This window comes from Leucoraja erinacea, chromosome 29, assembly GCF_028641065.1.
Source record: "Leucoraja erinacea ecotype New England chromosome 29, Leri_hhj_1, whole genome shotgun sequence".
Classification (NCBI taxonomy): Eukaryota; Metazoa; Chordata; class Chondrichthyes; order Rajiformes; family Rajidae; genus Leucoraja; species Leucoraja erinaceus.
The window spans coordinates 20,281,356-20,304,546 of record NC_073405.1 but is presented as its reverse complement, the minus strand read 5'-3'; the positions used below and the strand labels follow the sequence as shown (position 1 = coordinate 20,304,546).

The 23,191-nt window shown below is 44.2% G+C and overlaps 1 protein-coding gene across 1 annotated transcript in view; it reads right to left on the bottom strand.

The window, feature by feature from the left end:
* Nucleotides 1-4,916, bottom strand: part of mpnd (MPN domain containing) — a 28,542-nt gene extending 23,626 nt beyond the window's left edge. The window contains exons 1-3 of the mRNA XM_055658246.1: nucleotides 4,889-4,916; nucleotides 3,562-3,773; nucleotides 768-1,001 (exon numbers count right to left, since the gene is read on the bottom strand). Coding sequence (XP_055514221.1) covers nucleotides 768-1,001; nucleotides 3,562-3,773; nucleotides 4,889-4,916 — 474 coding nt within the window. The remainder of the gene's footprint in view (nucleotides 1-767; nucleotides 1,002-3,561; nucleotides 3,774-4,888) is intronic.
* Nucleotides 4,917-23,191: the final 18,275 nt, after the last annotated feature.

The window sequence follows — 23,191 nt, the reverse complement described above, 5'->3', positions numbered from 1 at the left end:
GAAGTAAAGTACACGGCACAGCTTTGAGAGGAAAGGGGTAAAGTTTAAAGGAAACGGGTAGGCAAGTATTTTTTTTTCCCACACAGTGGGGGTGTCTAAAGCACATTGCCAGGGATGGAGATGCTGAAACTAGACTAATGAACGGCCATCTCATTAGTTAAGGGATGTGGGAATAACGTTTAGTGCAAGGTAAAACCCTAAAATCCTAAATTCGTCAGCTAAGGGCGAAGTCCTGATCCCTCAACCTACCTCGTTGTGACCCTTGCACTTTTTTTTATCTGCATAGTTTCTCTAGCTGAAACACTGTATTCTGCACTCTGGTTATTTTTCTCTTTGTACTATGTGTTGTAGTTGTGCATGGCTTGATTATACGCATGTACGCTATCGTTTGATTAGGCAGAATGCAAAGCAAATGTTTTCCATCGTATCTGGCACATGTGAAACTAATAAACCAATACCACACCAAACTGAACTATGTTTATGTGTTGGAAGGAACTGCAGATGCTAGTTTAAACCGAAGACAGACACAACATGCTGGAGTAGCTCAGCGAGACAAGCAGCATCCATGGAGAGAAGGAATGGGTGACCTTTCGGGTCAAGCCCCTTCTTCAGCCCGAAAGTCACGAGAAAGGGAAACGAGATATAGACGATGATGTAGAGAGATATAGAACAAATGAATGAAAGATATGCAAAAAATGTGACAATGATAAAGGAAGCAGGTCAATGTTAGCTGTAGAGAGGTGAGAATATATGTTTACGAGCCGTACTGTTTCCATGGTCTGCAGTGGCTGCTGCTGCTGCTCCCTCAGCCACATGGTCTTGTACTGATCAAGCTTCTGCCCTTTGTACTTCACGGAGGCCCAGCCACAGCCTGACTTCTTGGCCGGGTTGACGAGTTTTTTGCAATGTGTGGCCCATGCACTGGGAGAGTTGAAGATCTGGTTGGTTTCCTGCCACCTGATCTTCCCATCAGGAAGCAGATCTCCCACAAATGTCTTTCCCTGCGGAGAAACAAAGTCGGATGACAGTGGCAGGAGAGGTGCACAACGTAGCTAACGTTCACATCACTTTACGGGAAAAGGCCGACAGATTTAGGAATTCCTGGCTTCACCTTGCACTAAACGTCATTCCCTCATCATGTATCTGTACACTGCGAACGGCTCAATTGTAATCATGTAATGTCTTTCCGCTGGCTGGTTAGCCCGTAACAAACGCTTTTCACTGTACCTCGGCACACGTGACAATAAACTAAAACTGAGGATGTGGGCAAGTTACTGCAAAAGGAAATAAGAGCTCAAATAACTAATTAATTGGGTTTGCAATTATCAGCACCACATTCCATTTTTTCCTTCATGAACTCGCACAACCTGGCAAGTGCATTTAATAGAGCTGTTGTCTCACAGCTCTCGTTTCCTGGGTTCAACTCTGGTCTGGTGCCGATAGTATGGTTTTTTGCACATTCTCCCCGTCAACTCACAGTGTTCCTTCGGGGGCTCTGGCTTCTCCCCCCCCCCGCCCCCCTCATCCCAAACGCATTCCAATTGGAACATTAATTAGTTGCTGTAAACTGCCCCAAGTGTGTCAGTGATTGGTAGAATAATATAGAGCATATTCATCTTTCTCTGTAGATAATCCCCCTTCAACAGGTAAATCTTAAGACTGTGTTGAAAGAAGTAATAGTGGAATTGATATGATACACTGTCCGAAGAGGCATTCACTGCATGCGACAGCTTGCGAGATTATTGACGTAGTTTCTGCACCCTCTGTAGATAGAAATGTTCACGTTCACAGGTTATAGGAATAGAATTTGTTCATTCGGCCAATCGAGCCTATTCCGCCATTCAATCATGGCTGATCTCTGCCTCCTAATCCCATTTTCGTGCCTTCTCCCCATAACCCTTGACACTCGTTCTAATCAAGAATTTGTCTATATCTGCCTCAAAAATATCCCCTGACTTGGCCTCCAGAGCCCTATGTGGCAATGTGTTCCACAGATTAACTACCATCTGACTACAGAAGTTCCTCCTCACCCCCTTTCTAAAGGCGCACCGTTTAATTCTGAGGCTATGACCTCTGGTCCTAGACTCTCCCACCAGTGGAAACTTCCTTTCCACATCCACTCTATCTACAGTGCCCTCCATAATGTTTGGGACAAAGGCCCATCATTTATTTATTCGCCACTGTACTCCACAATTTGAGATTTGTAATTGAAAAAAATCCCATGTGGTTAAAGTGCACACTGTCAGATTTTAATAAAGGGCATTTTTATACATTATTATTATACTTTAGGTTTCAATGAGGTCTCCCCTCAACCTTCTATTCTCCAGCGAGTAGAGGCCCAGTGCTGTCAAGTACTCGTCATATGCTAACTCACTAATTCCTGGAATCATTCTTGTAAACCTCATCTGGACCCACTCCAGAGCCAGCATATCCTCCGACATAGGCCCAAATTTACTCACAGTACTCCAAATGTGGTCTAACCAGCTCCTTATGGAGCCTCAGCATATGGTGCCTCGGGAGTGTGGATTTTCCCAGCCTCTTCCAGGTTCATTCACACTTCATCCTCCTCCATGACCACTTCAACTCCATGACCTCTCGTACAAATCACCATAACCCCCAACAACACTGGTCTCCCCGATTCCTAGCACTGATCAAACCTACACCTTCAGGACCACCTGAAGACCACCCACCCACCTCTATCCTGTGGAGAGAGAGAACATTTCTCCTCTTTGGATCCTCCTCCAGTGCAGTATCTGCAATCTCTGGAGCCCCTCTCTTGCACCTAGTGTCAGTTTTCAGTAATTCCCAACAGATTCATTGACTCAATTAGCAAACGGAAGCTACCTTTAGCTGGCAACGGGAAGTTACATTTTGAACCCCCATGGTAATCATTCTGATGCAAAACATCTCTCTCCCATCAGGCAAGAGGTACTGAAGTGTGAAAATGCATACTTCTAGATTCAGAGACAGTTTTATCAGGCAACTGAACCATCCTATCACCAAATCGAGAGCAGTCCTGACTTACCACCTCATTGGTGACCCTCAGATAATCTTTAATCAGACTTTACTGGACTTTATCCAATGTTATATAACTAAACATTATTCAATTTATCCTGTATCTGTACACAGTGGATGGCTTGATTGTAATCATGTATCGTCTTTCCGCTGACTGGAACAGGCAACAGAAAAGCTTTTCACTGTACCTCGGGACACGTGACAATAATAAACTAAACTAAAGTCGCTATGGTACTGCACTATAATCACAAGGAGTGGGTTAACTGTGCATCAGAATTCCTGCAACCATCTTCAATGGACATCCAATTTAGCTAGCTCAGGCTTCTGAGATACAGCCAAACAGGCCTCAAAACCAAATATCATTGGTACTCAGATCCAAGCTCAGGTTTGGAAAGCGGAACCTGGACGAGATACCAGAGAGAGCTCACAACATTTGCAGAACTGTACCTCAAAGGTCAAGACAGTCATGTGTGGTGAGAAGACTGGGGTCAAGGGAGTAGTGAGGGCAGGGATGGAAGAGTATGTTTAGGCAAATTTGGTCCTTACTAAATAGTGAATAGAGAGCAGCCCTTCTCCAGCCTGGATAACTTTGTCTTTAAGGAGCACGCGCAACGTAATCCCACGGCGAGTGAGCAAGGTCCCGCGGGAAGTGTGGATTTTTCCAGCGGTCCCATTCTCAGCCTCTTCCATGTTCATGTCCACTTCATCCTCCTCGTCTTCAACTCCCTCTTCCACCACGGGTGAGGACGGGTCTGAAGCTAAGGCGAAACACAATGGACAAACGTTAAACATCATCCAAGTCTTGGACGGTCAGAAGATCATGCAAATGAATAAATTGCAGGCCGCAATTCGGGGGGGGGGGGATGGGAGGGAGGAATGATACTTTTAATCTACACACCAAGGACACCAGCATAAATGTTGCCATTTCAATCATCAACTGAAAGCAAGCTTTCCTGAGCTTTGGACAAGACATATGGTGGTGTGTATATGGAGTGAGATTGTGGAGGACATAGTTCAGGCAGGTACTATCATGAGAATTAAGAGACATTTGGACAGGAACATATAGGTAGGATATGTTTAGAGAGCTATAGGTCAAGGCAGGTGGGACTAGTGTACATGGGGCATGTTGGTCGGCATGGGCTGAAGGGCCTGTTTCCATGTTAGATGATTCTATCTAACTATGGTCCACAATGCCACTTTGAATGGCAGATGAGATCTGGCTAAAATTTCTCTCTACAGCAACACTATCAAAGCAAAGTTGTAATGCTGCTGTTATGAGGATCATCCAGTACACAAATTAATTGCCAATGCTCTTACAATACAACAGTAACAACCTTGTTGGTTGTAGTCCTTGCTGACATCCTCAAGTAATGAAAACTATACAAATGCAGCTTCTTTCCCCTTGAAATACATAATTCACCCCTTATAATTTACTAGTTCTGATTTTGATACTTTTTTCCCCCCTATTCTCAGTCTAAAACAATCTGGATGTTTTATGATAGATACTGTAAAACAGTGACATCATTGCATTGTAAAAATCAACAAATTATGTTTACCTAGATTTTGTCTACCTTCGATTTCCCAGCATCTGCAGTTCCTTCTTGAACAAATGATGTTAATATTAATGTGCTTTAAAACTGCCAATACTCATCTTTGGTAATTCCTATCTGCTCTAAGACATCACAACTCACATGCATCAATTCCTCAGCTCCATGAACTCCACCTCAGAAAAAATGAGAAAGATGAATTTAATCTCTCTCCCATCTCTTGTGGCTCTACACAAAGACGGCCATGCTGACGCTTAATGGCACTTATTTTCTCACCAACCGTTCTTTTACTCATATTATACCTGTAGAATTTTCCTTTACCTTACCTGCCAGATTAATTTCATTTAATTTCATCGTCTTGTCCTCCCGATTGCCTTTTTAAATGTATTCTTATGCACTTCTTGTACTAGACGATGGATTCACTTGATCCCAACTGCCTAAACCTTTTCCTTTTTCCTGCCAAGAACATCAACATCTCTCATCATCAATCAGGGCTACCTCAACTCATGAGCCTTGTCCTTCACTGTTACAGGAATATGCTGCCCCTGTACATTTACTGTGCCGTTATCTCACCTTTGAAAGTCTCCCACTTCATGTTCATTAATGATAGATTTAGGCTATTCGGCCCATCAAGTCTACTTCACCTTTCAATCAGGGCTGATCTATCTCTTCCTCCAAACCCCATTCTCCTGCCTTCTCCCCATAACCTCCGACACCTGTACACCTACACATAACCCCCGGCACATGCCAGCCATCCCTCACCAACAAATTGACTCATCCAATCGACCTCTGCATGGTGTGCACAGATTGACCGCTTCATTTCCCCCATTACTAAACTGACACCACGTTAACGTGTTCAGTGAAACATTTTGAGATTAGTGGGGGATGGAATTTGGTGGAAGTAGCTGACATAATAACTAACGGATTCTCTGACATTGAGCAATGTGTTGAGCAGTTCCTGGGGTTGGCGCAGGCAGCAGCAGCCTCAAAATATGTTGGTTCAATTAACAAGGGCTGACTAACAAGGAAGATCAAAAGCAAAAAGAAATTGGTCCTTTCTTGCACCAATTATATTGGCTCCAACAACCGGGATTAACAGCACCAGTATGCCACTAATCCTTGTGCAAAAGCATTTAATCAAGAAAAATAATGTTCACATTCATCGTTGTTTAAGATCGGCTTTAGGTGTGATAAACATGAGTCTGTTGGACCACTGAGATGAAATGAAAGGGGCACCACATTCATTCAAGCCTGGAAATAAAGAAGGGTCTCGACCCTAAAACGTCACCCATTCCTTTTCTCCAGAGATGTTGCCCGTCCCGCTGAGTTACTCCAGCTTTTTGTGTCTATCATGGGTTTAATAAATTTGCCCAGGGGAAGGTTTGTTGGGGAAGGTGTCTGCATTTAGGAGTGCAAATACACATGCTCTCCTTCCATACCCTTCTATGAAAATGTTTAGCTTACACGTTTAAAAAAAGTGGTCAGTTCAAAGACCACCTGCACTTGTGGAATTGAACCGGTGAAAGTCAATGCCTTCAGGAAAAGTAGGGAAGCCAAGTTGAACAAAACTTATCTTGAACCGAAAATGCTGGAAGCTCCAGATATTGCCTGACCTGACTAAGGACAGATTCAACATTTCAAGTCAATTACCCTTTAACATGCATTGTTTAAACCAACAAAAATCTACTGCAATGGTGAGGGAGGACAACATTGTCATAGGTGTCAATTTTCTATAAAGAGATTAGCTGGAGCTGTCTCTGTAATAGGACAATATTCCAATGAAACCTGTCAGTGTTCTGGGGAAAAGGAATTGCTCTGTAACTAGACTGAACTGATCTTTTTCTACATCATAACGAAATATTGAATATCTCAACAAAGCAACCTATAATCCAAAAGTTGCTTTTCGGCTGAGCAAAACCACTTTATTTCTTTAAAAAGTGTAATTTAATATAGTATCTAATAAGCAAAAGCATATTTTAATTCACCAGTGGATCTCTACAAATTAAACTTACAAATAATCCCCCTTGACTAGAAAATAACTTCCACACCCACAGAGATGGCAAGGAACTAAACAAATACAACCATAGTTTAACACCACATAATCTTTTCACACACACTTCAACAGTGCAAAAGATGCTATGACAACTGCTGCTGGAATCAAAGGAGTTGTTACAAGGGAAAATTTTAAAATAATCAAATAAGTAGACTGGCACAGCATTAGTGCTGCTGCTGCCTTACAATGCCAGGGACTCCAGTTGGATGCGACCATGAGTTCCGTCTGTGCGGAGTTTGTACGTTCAACTTGTGATGGCGTGGAATTTCTCTGGATGTTCTGGTTTTGGAGTCATAGACTGATACAGTTTAGAAACAGGCCCTTCGGCCCAACTTGCACGCCAGCCAATGTCCCAGCTACACTAGTCCTACCTGCCTGCGTTTGGTCCATATCCCTCCAAACCTGTCCTATCCATGTACCCGTCTCTCCCACATTCCAATGACGTGGAGGTATATTCATTGATTGCCTTCGGTAAAATCGCCCCTAGCATGTCGGATGCGTAAATAGGATAACATCGAACTAGTGTACAGGTGGCCACCATGGACTCGGTGGGCCGAAGGGCCTGTTTCCACATTGTATCTCTCAACTCAAAAGTTTTGAGGACTGCAATCTATTGCAACTTTTTTTAAGTTAACTTAATTTTCCTTTTTTTAATTTTGGTTTGATCCGTTAGAATAACTGAGTACGTGCAGTGGAAGACGGAGAACTTCAAATAATTTATTCCCAAATTATTTGGGTATAATGAGCTGGGCTTGAGATGCAGAAAAGTGGATGGTGGAAATTTTTAATAAAAAAAACAGAAAATACTGGAAATACTCAGCATCTGTGGAGTGGGGAATAGATGTTAGATTCCAGGCTGATGACCTTTCAGTTGCACTTGAGTTATGCTTTCAATGGACTGGTTTAAAAAAATTAAAGGATGCAAGTTACGTCCTGCAAAATAAATTATTTTTTCCTAATAAGACGTTCACCAAGGATTGCACGTTTCATGTTTTAGTCAAAACCTGCAGTAGGTTATGCGAAAAACCATGTCCAGGACAAACACCACTGCCTGCGCCGCAACCTAACTTGATGGGAACGGAAAGCCCGCCCCTCCGAGCAAACGTCATTGGCCGCCGACCAGAGTAACAATCACGGGCTCGGCACGCTAACTGGTCGAGGGTGCCGTCCGTCAGCTACTAGCCCCCAGGCCCAGCAGGTTAGGTTGCACCATGCGTCTTCCCTTTGTAGCAAAGTGAAGAGCACTTGGGCTAGTGTTGCTTTCACTTTTAAATTTATGGGGAGGGGAAATAAATCAAAAAGCTCCTAAAGTCAAAAGCAAAGAGTAAAAATACAAGCGACGCAGAAGAACGCGGCCCGGCATAAAGTGGCACATAGGGAATTTAAAAATTAATCATAATTATGAATATTTCAATGAGACTCACCCATTCTTGGTCAGAAGCTCTTTGGTTTTTTGTTTGGTTTTGTTCTTGAGAGGGTTGTTGGTTTCGTGTTGTTTTTGTTGTGGTGAGGTGAGGTGGGGAGGGGAGGGGGGGAAACAGAACAGGCGTGGTAACGCTGGGGTTTGCTGGTGCAGATTTATCAATGGGAGAGGCAGCCCGGCGCCCCGAGGATGTGCAGCAATCTGCCACCGCATCACGTGGACACACACCAAACATCCCACGTGTCTCATTCACCTCTCACACTCACACACAAACACACACACACACACAAATGTTTCTCATTTCCACTGATTCTGGTCTCTCGTTCATCCCTAACTTTAATTGCTCCACCATTGGAATACCATCAATACCAAAAACGAAACTTTTGAAATTCCCTTTCAAGACATTCTTTAACACCTGGAAATAAAAAGACTGAAAATACTAACCAAGATCTTCGATTTTTAAATTGCTGTTTCTCTTTCTAAAGATCTGCCAGATCTGATGAACTTCTCATACATTTTCTGTTTTTATTTCAGATTTCCAGCATCTGCGTTTTTTAAATTTCACTTTGAGTTAGCAGTTGATCATTAAATTAAAGTCTCCTTCCATAGGCCAATGTCAATTCCTGTTTAATAATAGCCCTGTGAATGGCTTATTTTGTTACATAAAATACTGGAAATCTTAAATAAAAATAGGAAGAGCAAGAGGCACACAGTAATGTCTGTAGAAAGAAAAACTGTTAACATTTATAATCACTCGCCTTTCATTGGGATATGTCCACTGACCCATGACGAATCGGATATGTCCACTGGGCAGCACAGTGGGGCAGTGGTAGAGTTGCTGCCTTACAGTGCCAGAGACCCAGGTTCGATCCTGACTATGGGTGCTGTCTGTCCGAAGTTTGCATGTTCTGGAGAGGACATGTCTACAAGGGAAAGATCGAGCATCTACTTGTACAGAAAAGGCTGAAGTTTTATTTAAGGCTCTGGGGACCGCACACCTACTTCTTGAAAGACATTTTCCTTCTTTAATCAGCAGCTCCCGACCCTTTGTTCCCCTATTAATGCACTTACTATATTGAAAATCTGCACCTCATCCTTGTATGTGTGAGAATGATATGCAAGTGACCTTGACACTGTTGGGAAGCCACAAGGCGCACCTTTACCCTGTAGAATATGATGTGGAAAATATGAAGTTATTCACTTCCATGCATAAAACAAAGGAGCGTAACAATTTTTAAATATTGCTAGATACAAGGAACTTTTGTTGGTTCACAAAAAAAAGACAAAATGCTGGAATTACTTAGCGGGTCAGGCAACATCCCTGGAGAACATAGATAGATCACGTTTTGGGTCAGGACCCTCCTTCAGACTGGTATTGCTAGATTGGGAAATGTTGATATTCAAAGGAATCCAAATGTGCTTGTGCACAAGTCTTTAGCCAGAGGCTGGTGAATCTGTGAAATTCATTGCCACATATGGCTGTGGAGGCCAAGTCTCTGGGTATTTTTTAAAGCGGAGATTGACAGGTTCTTGATTAGTAAGGGTGTCAAAGGTTAAGGGGAAAAGACAGGGGAATGGGATTGAGAGGAAAAGATAGATCAGCAATGATTGAATGGCGGAGTAGAATCGATGGACAGAATGGCCTCATTCTGCTCCTATGACTTACGAAGTCACTGAGAGCCAACATGCAGGTATAGCAAACATTAGGAAAGCAAATAGTATATCAATCTTTATTATAAGAGGACGATGGTAGGAGAAAATATGTCGTACTGCATCTTGGCGAGGAACTTAGTGTACAGTTTTCATATCCTATCTTTACTAAAGACAGGATAGACTTACCACACAGGGAGTGCAGATTCATTAGCCTGATTCAAGGCATGGTGCATTTACTGTATAAGGAGACATTAAGGAAAATGGAATTGTAATCTCTTGAGATACAAGAGGCTGATCTCATTCAGTCACAATATTCTTACAGAGCTCAGCAGGCTGGTTGCAAATCTGTCATTTCATTGTCTGAGAAATCTAGGACCAGGCCCACAGTCACAAAATAATGCTGGGCTCTTTAGGTCAGAGATGGGGAAACATTTCTTCACTCAGTGGGTGGCAAATTTCTGGAAATGTTTAAACAAATGGCTGCGGAGGCTTAGAAATTCAGTTTATTTAGAACGAGGATTAATAGATTTCTGAATATGGAGGTAATCTAGGACATGGGAATACTGCTGGAAGATAGACATGAAAGACCACAGTCATGATTGGGATGTTGAAGCAGGCTCGAAGGGCCCAATGCTCCTCTCTCCATAGAAGCAGGCTGATCTGCTGAGTATTTCCAGAGCTTTTGGCTTTTATTTTTGCAACATTGCAGCATTGACTTCTTGAACCTGAAAACTAATTTGTGTTCAGTCATTGGCATCTCAAGTTACTGCCAATTTTGAATACCCTTGAGTTTGATCCACCTCTTTATGTCAGATGAGAAACAATCAAATTAAATTACCTCTCTTTGAAAAGAAGGCTTCAGTGACCTCCCTTCAAGTACAGTCAATGGCTCACAGGCCCCTTCAGATATTGAACCTCAGCTGCAGGCCACCTGAGGCCTGCTTATTCCGGAGACCTAGTTAAACCTTGTCAGCCACCTCCCTGTTGTAGTGGTAAGTGGTGGGGTGGAGAGGGGTAATCTCTGTTGACATTCACTGAGGCCAACATGTAGAGTTAGGGAGAGTTATGGAGTCACGAAGCACAGAAACAGGTCCTTCAGCCCATTTTGTCCATGCCGATCATCAAAAACACATTTATATTAATAACATTTACCACCATGACTGGAACCACAGGGTGCACAGAGATAGCAGATAGGTTGAACTCTGCCTGAGATATTCTGGACCCTCATGGAGTCATAGAAAGATTCAGAATTTGGCGTTGGGCCTACTGAATCCATGCCGACTATCCTACATTTGGAACTTTTGTACAGATTCTACCTTAACCCATTTTATTCTCTGTACATTCCCGTCAAACCTCCATCTCCGCTGCCACTTTCTACTGCTCAGTTACACTCTGGGGGCACTAACCATGGCCTATTAACCTACCACCCCCACATATTTGAGATGAGGAGGAAGCCAAAGCACTGAAGGAAACTCCACACAGACATCACCCGAGGTCAGGAATGAACCTGGCCACTGCTGTACTAGCCATGCCACTGTGCTGTCCATCTCATCCTCCAATAAAACCATAGAAAAAGTGCTAACTTCTTCTTGAAAAGTATGAAGATCTTTTTACATTCCCTTCTCCCGAGATTTTGCCCTTAAGTGCAGGTTAACAATGCCAATGGGTACTCAAAGATCAGCATGAACACTGTGGGCCATAGGGCCTGATTCTGTGCTGGGTGTCTCCATGCCTCTCTGTAACTCTACATTTCCCCCCCACAGTGAATGCCAATACGGTGAATCAATGAATTCAAACCCAATCTCGACCCGAAACATTACCCATTCCTTCTCTTTAGAGATGCTGCCTGTCCCGCTGTTACTCCAGTTTTTTGTGTCTATCTTTGAGCTCATGGAACTATTTAGTGGACACACATGGAATGGACCAGTTACAGCAGCAAGGCTATAATATCTGTACAGAGCAAGAAGCATCTATGGAGCTTTCCATATTGAATGACCATCCCTGACATCAGCTGCTCTAAACTTGACAACAAATAAGAACAAAGTTACTGAATTTATGTAAATAACTTTTGGGAAATGACACATTTGCATGCAAATGCAGTCCAGAAAACCACTCTACTCATTTCATGATTGCCCGAGGCCTCTTGTGTGATGTCGAAATTGGCAATGAGTCTGCCTGAAATCTTGTATTGCTCGCCAAAGAAAATACAGCAAGGCTTTATCTTTAAGACAGTAACAAAATGGTCACAGTATAAGGAAACAGCAGATTGCGAGCTGACCACAAGGTCAGTCTGCAATGGGAAGGAATGTTTGATAATGTTGATTTGTGAAATAATCAAGTCTCTGCTGGTTCATGTATCTTCCCTAAAGCTTGTTGTTACAATTTATATTCTCATAACATTTCCCTTCCATTCCTGTGGATGCTAACCCTGAGCTCTGCCTAAATGTATAAAATCATGAGAGGAATAGATCGGGGAGATGCACAGAATCTCTTGCCCAGAGTAGGTGAATCGAGGGCCAGAGGATATAGCTTTAAGGTGAAAAGATTGAATAGTAATTGGAGGGGTAACCTTTTCACACAAAGGGTGGTGGGTGTATGGAACAAGCTGCCAGAGGAGGGACAATCCCAACGTTTAAGAAACAGTTAGACAGGCACAAAGTCCGTGAACATTGCCACTTTTCATTTCACTGCACATCTCGTATGTGTATGTGACGAATAAACTAGACTTGACTTGACTTGATTGGACAGGTTTGGAGGGATATGGACCAAACGCAGACAGGTGGGACTAGTGTAGCTGTGACATGTTGGCCCATGTGGGCAAGTTGGACTGAAGGGTCTGTTTCCATGCTGTATCACTCTATTACTCCAAGGTCACTCACTGTCATCTCATAACTCAGCCCAATGACCATCTTTACTCATGATAAGACATTGATCACAGGACTCAGGTCAATAACATTACAGTAATATTTACCATGTTTTCCAGCATAGTTATTAGAAAGCAACCTGGGCTTAACTTCCCCTATTCATTACCAACCTCGAGGCTGCATCCCACCTACAAGACATCATCTCACAGAACAGACATTGAAACTGGCAATTTCTGTTCTATAAAGCTCAGTATATCACTGGGGCCAGATATTTGCCAATTCTTCCACCTTCAAAGTGGTTATCAGAAGCCAAGCCCAAATAAAGAATTGTAATGTTCTTTTAAATTATTGTTTTGTCCCGAATTACGTATTTGCAGTTTATAGCGAGTGTGTCTATACTGCTGAGAACTGGATGTACTAAATGATATGACCTTGATACATTGTTGTAACAGATACTGCTGTGTAATTGGAGAATTGCTGCCTTGAATTAAGGAGGATCCATTGTTAGTTCTACGTTGTCTGAGGGATACAACCAGCAGCAACACCAAAGAAATCCAAAGATTTATGAATACTTCTTGTCTGTATTTACTGTGGAGTTTAGTCTAGTTTAGAGATACAGTGGAAACAGGCTCTTCGGCCCACCGACTCCACACCGACCAGCGACCCCTGCACACTAACACTATCCCACACACACTAGGGACAATTTTACAATGATACCAAGCCAATTAACCTACAAACCTGTACGTCTTTGGCGTGTGGGAGGAAACCGAAGATCTCAGAGAAATCCCACACGGAGAGAACATACAAACTCTTTACAGACAGCGCCCGTAGTCAGGATCGAACTCCAGTCTCTGGTGCTGCAAGCACTGTAAGGCAGCAACTCTACTGTTGCACCACCGTGCCGCCCTCAGATTTTTGCATAGATCCTTAATCTGTCTGGGATGCAGTCTGAGATGGTCCGTAATCCTCTTGGGAATTGAATTGATGAGTAAAGGAGGGGACCTTTGAAGGCTATTACAAGGACTAAAAAAAGGGTTGCATTACCAATGGGACAAGAGCAGAAATTGGGAATGATGACGTTTATAAGATTACAAATGACACCAAGATTGCTGGTGTCGAGGCCTGTGAGGAAGGCTGTTAAGGTATACAGTGAGATATTGATCAGCTACAGAAATGGGTAGAAAAATGGCAGATGTAGTTTAAATTGCACCATGGATGAAATCCCACCAGGGGGAGCCACACAATGGCAGCCTCGCCAACAATCTGTCTGTCTTTTCGTCTTTTTTTAAATTATTTTTAGTGTGTTTTAAAAGTTTGTGTTAATGTTCTCAGGTTTGTTTTATGTGGGGGGTGGGGGAGGGGGTGGAGAAGGGGATTGGGAGAAACTTTTTTTCAATCTCTTATCTTGCCGGAGATGCGATTGTTTTCCGGATCGTATCTCCGGTTGCTCTGCGGCCTAACATCGTGGAGCTGGAGGCCTTGCTCGGGACTGACTTTGAGCCCAACCGCGGGGACGTTGAATTACCATCGGAGCCAATCCCTTACCTGAGATACAAGCTCCAACTGCAGCCTGCGGATTTCACCATCGAGGAGCTTGCAGTCTGGGGTAAAGACCGATGTCGGGAAGATCCAAAAGACGCAGAAGGTTCGATCAGCCCCGACCCGGGGTCGATCGCCTGCGCGGGGAGCTGACATCCCCCCCAATGCAGGAGCTAGATTAACTCGACACGGAGGGCCTGACCGCCGGCTACGGGAGCCGAGATCGTCCCTTCAATGGAAGGCTCAAGGCCGCCGACTGCGGGAAGACATTGAGCTTTTTTTCGCCTTCCATCACAGTGAGGAATGTGGAGGAGTCACTGTGGTGGATGTTCTTGTTAAAATGTATTTTGTGTGTTTTGTTGCTTTTTAATGGTATGACTGTATGGCAAATCAAATTCCTCATATGTTGCAAAACAGACTTGGCTTATAAAGTATGATTATGTTCTGACTGTCTCCCCTATCTATGCCGCTCTTCATTTTATAGGGGTGGAGGATTGCAACCTTCACGTGGTCCACCCTGTTTCGACTAATGCAATCAAACCGACGCGCACAAACAAATAGATCAAATAGAACAAGTTGACCTACAACTTTCGGCTGTACACGCCATCCGCAAGAAGAAGATCATTTTATATACTTCTGTCAAATCTCCCTGTAACCTTCAGCATTCCAGAGAAATCAATCCAACCTCTCCCTGTAGCTAATATTCCTGAATCCAGGCAACATTCTGATAAACCTCCATTCCAAAGCCTCCACATCCTTCTTGTAATGGGACAACCAGAACTGCAAGCAATATTACAAATGTGGCCAACCTAAGTTCTATAAACTGACTCTTGCCATTAATTGTATATTGTCCCCTTACACTTGACCTCCCAAAGTGCTACACCTTGCAAGTGCTCCATTTTTCTGCCCATTTCTGTAGCTGACAGTTCTATATCCCACAGTTATTGTGCTGTACTGTTCCGTTAAGCAGCGACTGAGGAATATAAGAAGAAATTAAGTAAAAAGAGACACCATTCAGCACAACTTTCATGAAGGTAAAGTACAACAACTATAATTTCTGGAACAAGTAACTTCAAAGATTGCGATGTTGTAAACGCCTCTCTGAAATGGTTTCTCTTGAAAGCTGTGTCAGCCTGGTTAGTAGGAAATCCTCTGGGGCTCATCATGCAGTAAGCTTCACTTGCCAACAGAGGCTGCTCTCAGCTCTGCACAAGCATCAGTCCGTCTCCTGTTGTTTTCTTGTTCTCTCCCCCTGTACGTCACCTATTTCTTTCCTGCACACACGCTCCTGAAGGTAGACAAAAGGACACAGAGCAGAACAGAGGGAAAAGAGAGAAACACATTGGGAAATAAAACACACACAACACAGGAATCCTTGAAATAAAAAGAACATCAGCTACTTTCAAAAGTCCTTCGTTAAGGTGCTGCACAAGATCACAATTGTAACTCGTGGGTAAACACAAAAAGCTGGAGATAACTCAGTGGGACAGGCAGCATCTCTGGAGAGAAGGAATGGGTGACGTTTTAGGTCAAGACCCTTCTCCAGCTTTTTGTGTCTATCTTTGTTTTAAACCAACATCTGCAGTTCCTTCTCACACATTTCGTCTGTAGCACGTGGGAACTAAACTCAAAAGACTCGATATTGGAAATAGAAATAGAAAATGGTGGATGGATCTTTGACTTAAAATATTCATTCCATTGTTCTTTTCCCAGATGCGGCCTGATCCGCTGATGTTTCCAGTACTTTCTGTTTTAGATTTTTATTAGAGCGCATGTGATTTGGTTTAATGTACCGTGTGGACTGAGAATTGGTTTATGGATGGGAGATAGAGTAAGAATAGGTGGGTCACTTTTGAGTTGGGCAGCTATGACTGGTGGGGTTCCACATGAAATTAATGCTGTGAACCCATCGGTGTACAAGTCTATATTGACGACTCAGATGAAGACGTTAAGTCAAGTTTGCTTGCAGTACAAAAATATGAGTTATGAGGGAAAGTGGAGAGATATCAGGGGAAAATCAGTATTGATGAATGGATGGATGGAGATATGGCAGATGGAATATAATGTGGAAACACAAAGTCATAGAAAAAAAATTGAAGAGCGTTTATTCTATAACAGATGAGACACTGAAAGGTGCTGTATTCAGAGGGACAGATAAATCATTTTACACGTCTCACTGAAGGTTAACACGGATTTACAATAAGAAGTTAGAAGGACAATCGGTCTGTTGTTGGACTTTTTTTGCAAAGTACCTGTAATTTGAGTTAGAAACATGTTGAGACTGTGGCAAGTATACCCTGTATAGGCATGGTCACTGTTTCAATGGGAAGATAAATTACTATCCTGGAGGATTAATAAAAATGTAATCAGACTGATTCCAGAAATTGGGTGGGTTCTTCTTTGAAGGGATCTTGGGTATACTGGAGCTATAATCCCGAGGGATGGAGGACTGAGATATGGCGTCGCAATTTTTGTGGTTGACAAAGTAGGTGCAAGGATGATGTTTCCTCTGGATGTTACATCTAGAACCATGGGTCATAGTCTTAAAACAATGGGATGGCCATTTGGGCCGGAGATGACAAGAAATGTATACACCCTGAGCACTGAATAAGGGCTATGGAAACTTGTTCACTAATTATAATCAAGACAGTGATCAATAGATTTTTAGATATCAAAGGAATCAAATGATCTTGAGTTACTGCAGGAAGGTGGCACTGTGGTAAAAGGCCACGGAGTTATAGAATCCTACAGCGTGGAAACACCATTCGGACCAACTTCTCATGCTGACCAAGATTGCCCCATCAATATTATTCCCATCTAACCGCACTTGGCCTACATCCCTCTAAGCATTTCCTATCCATGTACCAATCCAAATATATTTTAAATGTTGTTCGAATGGCCTACTCCTGCTCCTAATTTCTATGTTTCTATGTAACCATCATCTGTGGCAGTTTGGTCCATATACCCATCACCCTGAAGGTGGAAAAAGTTGCCCCTCGGGTTCCTATTAAATATTTCCCCTCTCATCTTAAACCAATGTTCCCTGATTCTTGTTTTCCTCTACTCTGGGTCAAAATCTCTGTGTATTCAGCCTATCTATTTCCCTCGTAATACAAGACCACTCTAAAATCACCCCACATCCTTCTACGCTATAAGGCATAAAGTCCTAGCCTGCCAAACCTCTCCCAGTAACTCAGGCCTTCAAGTCCTGGCAAGATAAATCTTCTCTACACTCTTTCCTGCTTAACACCATCCTTCCCATAATGTAGTAAGAAGGAACTGCAGATGCTGTTTTGTACCAGAGATAGAAACAAAATGTTGGAGTAACTCAGCGGGTCAGGCAACATCTCTGAAGAACATGGATAGGTGATGTTTCGGGTCGAGACCCTTCTTTGAGCTAATTGTAGGAGGGAGAAGAACCATGCTTCTTACAGCAAGGTGACCAAAACTGAACACAATACTTCAAATGGGACCTCACTAATGTTTTATACAACTGTAACATAACATCCCAATCTCTATACTCAACTAGACCAAGTGCAGACCCGTTGGGTCTGTTCCCCCAACGTGTGGTTGTGGGGGGGGGGGGGGGGGGGGTGGGATGCGGCACGCAGGGGAGGGGGGAGAGGGGGAGAGAGAGGGAGGGGGGGGGGAGGGGGGGGGAGAGGGGGGGAGGAGAGGGGGGGGGAGAGGGGGGGAGGGGGAGAGGGGGGGGGAAAGAGGGGAAGAGGAGGGGGAGAGAAAGAGGGGGGTGTGCTGAGAGGGGGGGAAAGAGGGGGGAGAGAGGGGGAGTGTGTGGAGGGGGGGGTGTGTGGAGGGGAGGGGGGGTTTAGGGGAGGATGGTGGGGGGAGGGGTGGAGGGGATGGGGGGGGGGAGGAGGGGAGGGAGAGGGGGGCGGGTGAGGAGGGGGGAGAGAGAGGGAGAGGGGGGGGGGGAGAGGGGGGGGGGAGAGGGGGGGGAGATGGGGAGGGGGGGGGGAGAGGGGGGGGGAGGAGAGGGGGGGAGGAGGAGAGGAGAGGGGGATGGGGGAGAGGAGGGGGGGGAAAGGGGGGGGGAAAGGAGAGGGGGGGGGAAAGGAGGGGGGGGGGGAAGGAGAGATAGGGGGGAAAGGAGATAGGGGGGAAGGAGGATAGGGGGGAAAGGAGATAGGGGGGGAGAGGAGAGGGGGGAGAGGAGAGGGGGGGGAGGAGGGAGAGGAGGAGGGGGGGGAGAGGGATGGGGGGGGAGGAGGATGGGGGGGTAGAGGAGAGGGGGGGAGGGAGGAGAGAAGGGGGGGAGGGTGGAGAAAGAGACAATGGTGGGTATGGGAGTGGGGGGGGGGGGTGGGGGGGGGGGGGAGAGGGGGGAGGAGGGAGAGGGAAAAATAAAAAAAAAAGGTAGAAGTAAAGGGAGAAAGGAGTGAGAAAGGGAGAAGGGAGAAAAAAGAGGAGGAGGGAAGGGAGAGGGGAAGAAAGGGGGGGGGGGGGGGGGGGGGGGGGAGAACCTAAAAAACATTGTAGAACCAAAAGAGACACTTTTTGCAAACATTTTAGAACCAATAAACACTTTTTGCAAACATTTTAGAACCAATAGACACATTCTGCAAGTGTTTTAGAACCACTAAGGACACTTACATTTGAGTAGCCATGTGTTCAGTGTTATTCACAGCTCATAGAAACGTGACCCTCTGCCTTCCTCCAGCTTGCAGACACTGATTAAGGCACACCACTTCCTGGTTTTATAGTCCCTCCCCCCTGCCGCCAGCAGGGGCAGCAGAGAGAATGGGGAATTTTGTAAAATCATTAATATCTCTGTCATTTTTAATCGACGGGAAAAATCCTCGGCTCTGAGCAAGGTGGCCAAAAATGACGGCCGTAGGTGGCGGCGTTCTCTCGGAAATCGCAGCACAGATGGCCAAAACCGGTCAAGAACAGACTTTTAGTAATATAGATACTCTGACTGATGAAGACCAATGTACCAAAAGTCTTCTTGACCCTAATTGTAGAGCAATCTCGGTGGTTGGGAGGGAGGGTGTGGGTCAAGTGACCTAATCCTTTTTCTATTTATTTTGTTCTCGTGGACTAAAGAGAACTAAATTCCAGAGGTGAGGTGGGAACGGTTGCTCTTGACATCAAGGTAGCGTTAAGGAGACCTGGTAAAGCGGAAATCAATGTGCCTCATTGGTGGAAAACAATTCAAAGAAAAACAAAACATAAACTGAAGATGCTAGAATTCTGAAATCAATACAGCCAATGCCTCAAGCACTCATGGGGCCACGTGATGTCCGTGGAAAGACAAACAGAGTTAACATTTCTGGTTTGATGAATCTTCATCGGTGCTCTTCAAATTCCGCAGTCATACCTCATACAATAAAAGTCGGCTGAGATTGTCAGAGGTTGATCAGGTATCACCGTAGGAATTCCTGAGGCAGTGTCCGAGGCCCAACAGTCCTTTGCTGCTTCCTCAATAACCTTCCTTCCATCATGAGGCTGGAAGTGAGACACTGGTCATCTCCACCAAGAAAAAGTCTGATCAAGTACCCTTGACATTCAATGGCGTTACATCAGTGAGTCCCCAACCACATTATCCCGAGGTTACCATTGACCAAAAACTCAGCTAGAACAGCCGATTAAATATTCTCATTACAAAGAAGGTCAGATACTGGGTATCCTGTGGTGAGTGACTCATCTCCTGACATCCAGCATTCCCAAAGCTTCAAAGCCTTTCCTTCACCTATAAGCTACACCAAGAGTGTGACAAAGTGCTCCTCAGTTTTCTTGCTGACTGCAGTACCAACAATTCTCAAGTGTAGTTTAGTTTTGGGATACTGTGTGGAAACAGGCCCTTTGGCCCACCGAATCCGCACCGACCAAAGATCACCCCATACACTAGTTCTGTCCTACATTTCGAGTTGTGTCTTTTCATTTCACTGCACATCTCGTATGCGTATGTGACAAATAAACTTGACTTAACTTGACACTAGGGACAATTTACAGACCCACAAACCTGCTGAAACTGGAGCACCCAGAGAAAACCCATGTGGTCACAGGGCGAACATGCAAACTCCATACAATCAGGATCAAACCCGTATCCCGTATCTCTGGTGCTGTAAAGCAGCAACTCTGCCGTTGCACAACTGCTGCTCAAGAAGCTCAGTAGCATCTCGGACAAAGCAAGCCACTCGATTGGCATCCCATCTACTGGTGTAAACATTTATTCCTTTCAATGTCAGTGCACATTGGGTCTAATGCATACTATCTATAAAATGCACTGCAGTCCCGTACCCAGGCCACTTTGACAGCATCTCCCAAACCCGTGACTTCCACCACCAAGAAGGACATATGAGTCAAGTACATGGGAACTCCAGCGTCTGCAAGTTCCCTTCCAGGCAGATACAAAAGAGGCGTCTAAGAAGCTTTTGGATAGGCATAAGGATATGGAAGGACATGTATATTGCTAGTGCTTCATTGTTGCTGATTCCTGGGATGTCAGGATTTTCATATGAAGAAAGACTGGATAGACTTGGCTTGTACTCGCTAGAATTTAGAAGATTGAGGGGGGATCTTACAGAAACCAAAAGTTCTTAAGGGGTTGGACAGGCTAGATGCAGGAAGATTGTACCTGATGTTGGGGAAGTCCAGAATAAGGGGTCACAGTTTAAGGATAAGGGGGAAGTCTTTTAGGACCAAGATGAAAAAAACATTTTTCACACAGAGAGTGGTGAATCTCAGGAATTCACTGCCACAGAAGGTAGTTGAGGCCAGTTAATTGGCTATATTTAAGAGGGAGTTGGATGTGGCCCTTGTGGCTAAAGGGATCAGGGGGTATGGAGAGAAGTCAGGTACAGGATACTGAGTTGGATGATCATCATATTGAATGGCGGTGCAGGCTCGAAGGGCTGAATGGCCTACTCCTGCACCTATTTTCTATGTTTCTATGTTGCTGCAACTAAATCCTATTAAAGTTAAAGAAGGTGGCTGATGCCACCTCTCTAGGGAAAATTAGGAATGGGCAATAAATGCTAACCTTTCCAGTAATGCCAAGATACTGGAAGACACAGAAATTAAAAAAAAAATGTTCCCATTACATTGAAATGATTCATATACATCAAAACTTGAAAACAAAGCATCAGGAATGGTTAGTATTTGTTTTGGGGACTTTTTTTTATTTTTTTCAGCAGAACCTCCCACATTTCATATTTCAATTTCCTGATACTTCATTGACCGCGTCAGCCTTCCTTACGCAGCATGAAAGCATGAGTCAATTGTGAGCGAGCAACTGAGCTGTAATGATTCTTGGAAATTTGACTACGTGCTCTCCCCAGCTGTAATTTCCCGAACAAACTACGCATCTTTTCTTTCATCCTTCTTATTTGCAGAGCTAATAAGCAAAAAAAAGAAAAATCTGGATAGTTTTGTTTAAGTCCCCCCACTGTTTTCCCCAGTGCCCCAAAGTATTTTCTTTATGTTCTAGACGTTCTGAAGCTTTTCTGGATCAAGAACCAGAGGACGTAGGTTTGAGATGAGAGGGGAAAGATTTAATAGGAACTTGCGGGGCACCTTTATCTCACACAGGGTTGTGGGCAAATGTAACAAGCTGCTAGAGGGGGTTGAGGCAGCTACAATAACAGCATTTAAAAGACACTCGGACAGGCACATGGATAGGGAAGGTTTAGAGATATAATCCAAATCCCTCTAAATGGGACTAATGGGGGATCATGGTTGGCATGACAAATTGGGTGAAGAGCCTGTTGCCATGTCGTATGACTATGATCCTCCGACTCTGAGGCCTGAAATTCTTTTTGCTGTTTATATATAAACCTCACTGGAGCTTTAATAACCTGGAGTGTTATAAGAAATGGAATATCTGATCAAATTTGGGAGTTTGGGGAAATTAACAATGATATTTGGTCTTCCTGGACAATCTATAAAGGAAGTTTTGAATCCAGAATAAGACTTACAATCTCACTCCCGTACTAAATAGGAACAAAAGGACCATTTTCTAAAGTGATTGACATTCTTTGTGTCTGAAACATGAAATAATTGAATCATTTCTGTGACTGAGGAACTTAGGGTAGCACAGTAGCACAGCCGTCGAGCTGCTGCCTCACAGAGATTTGGGTTTGATCCCGACCTCGTGTACTGTCTGTATGGAGTTTTCACGTTCTCTCTGTGACCCCGTGGATTTCCTCCGGGTTTAATTCAGTTTAGTTTAGAGATCCAGCACAGAAACAGGCCCTCTGGCCCACCGAGTCTGCACTGACCAGCGATTCCTGCACATTAACACAAGCCTATAAACACTATGGACAATTTACACTTATACCAAGTGTTTAAGAAGGAACTGCAGATGCTGGAAAATCGAAGGTAGACAAAAGTGCTGGAGAAACTCAGCGGGTGCAGCAGCATCTATGGAGCGAAGGAAATAGGCAACGTTTTGGGCCAAAACCCTTCTTCAGACTCCAGAGTCTGAAACTCAGAGTCTGAAGGGTTTCGGCCCGAAACGTTGCCTATTTCCTTCGCTCCATAGATGCTGCTGCACCCGCTGAGTTTCTCCAGCACTTTTATCTACCTTACACTTATACCAAGTATACAAACCCAAACCAATTAACCTACAAACCTGTACATCTTTGGAGTGTGGGGGGAAAGCAAAGATCTCAGAGAAAACCCATGCACGTCATAGGGAGAACGTACAAACTCCATACAGACAGCACCCGTAGTCGGGAACGACCCCGGGTCTCTGGTGCTGCAAGTATTGTAAGGCAGCCACTCAACTGCTGCCCCACTGTGCAGGCCTGGGTGCTCGGGTTTTCTGCCATATCCCAATGAGGTGCGGGTTTGTAGGTTAAATGGCCATTGAAAATTGCCCCGAATGTGTAGGTGTAAAGCATGCTGAAGTGGGATAACATAGAACTAGTGTGAATGGGTGATCGATGGTCAGTGTGGACTTGGTGGGCCGAAGGGCCCGTTTTCATGCTGCATTTCTAATCTAAAGTTATAAACTAAACTAAACTTCTGGTTATAAACGGAAAAAAACAAGAAAACAATTATCTGGTCCTTCAGAAATGTGGGTGAGCCTGTCAGGCATTTCCAGGCAATTCATTGATTCAGAGCGCCCAAGGCA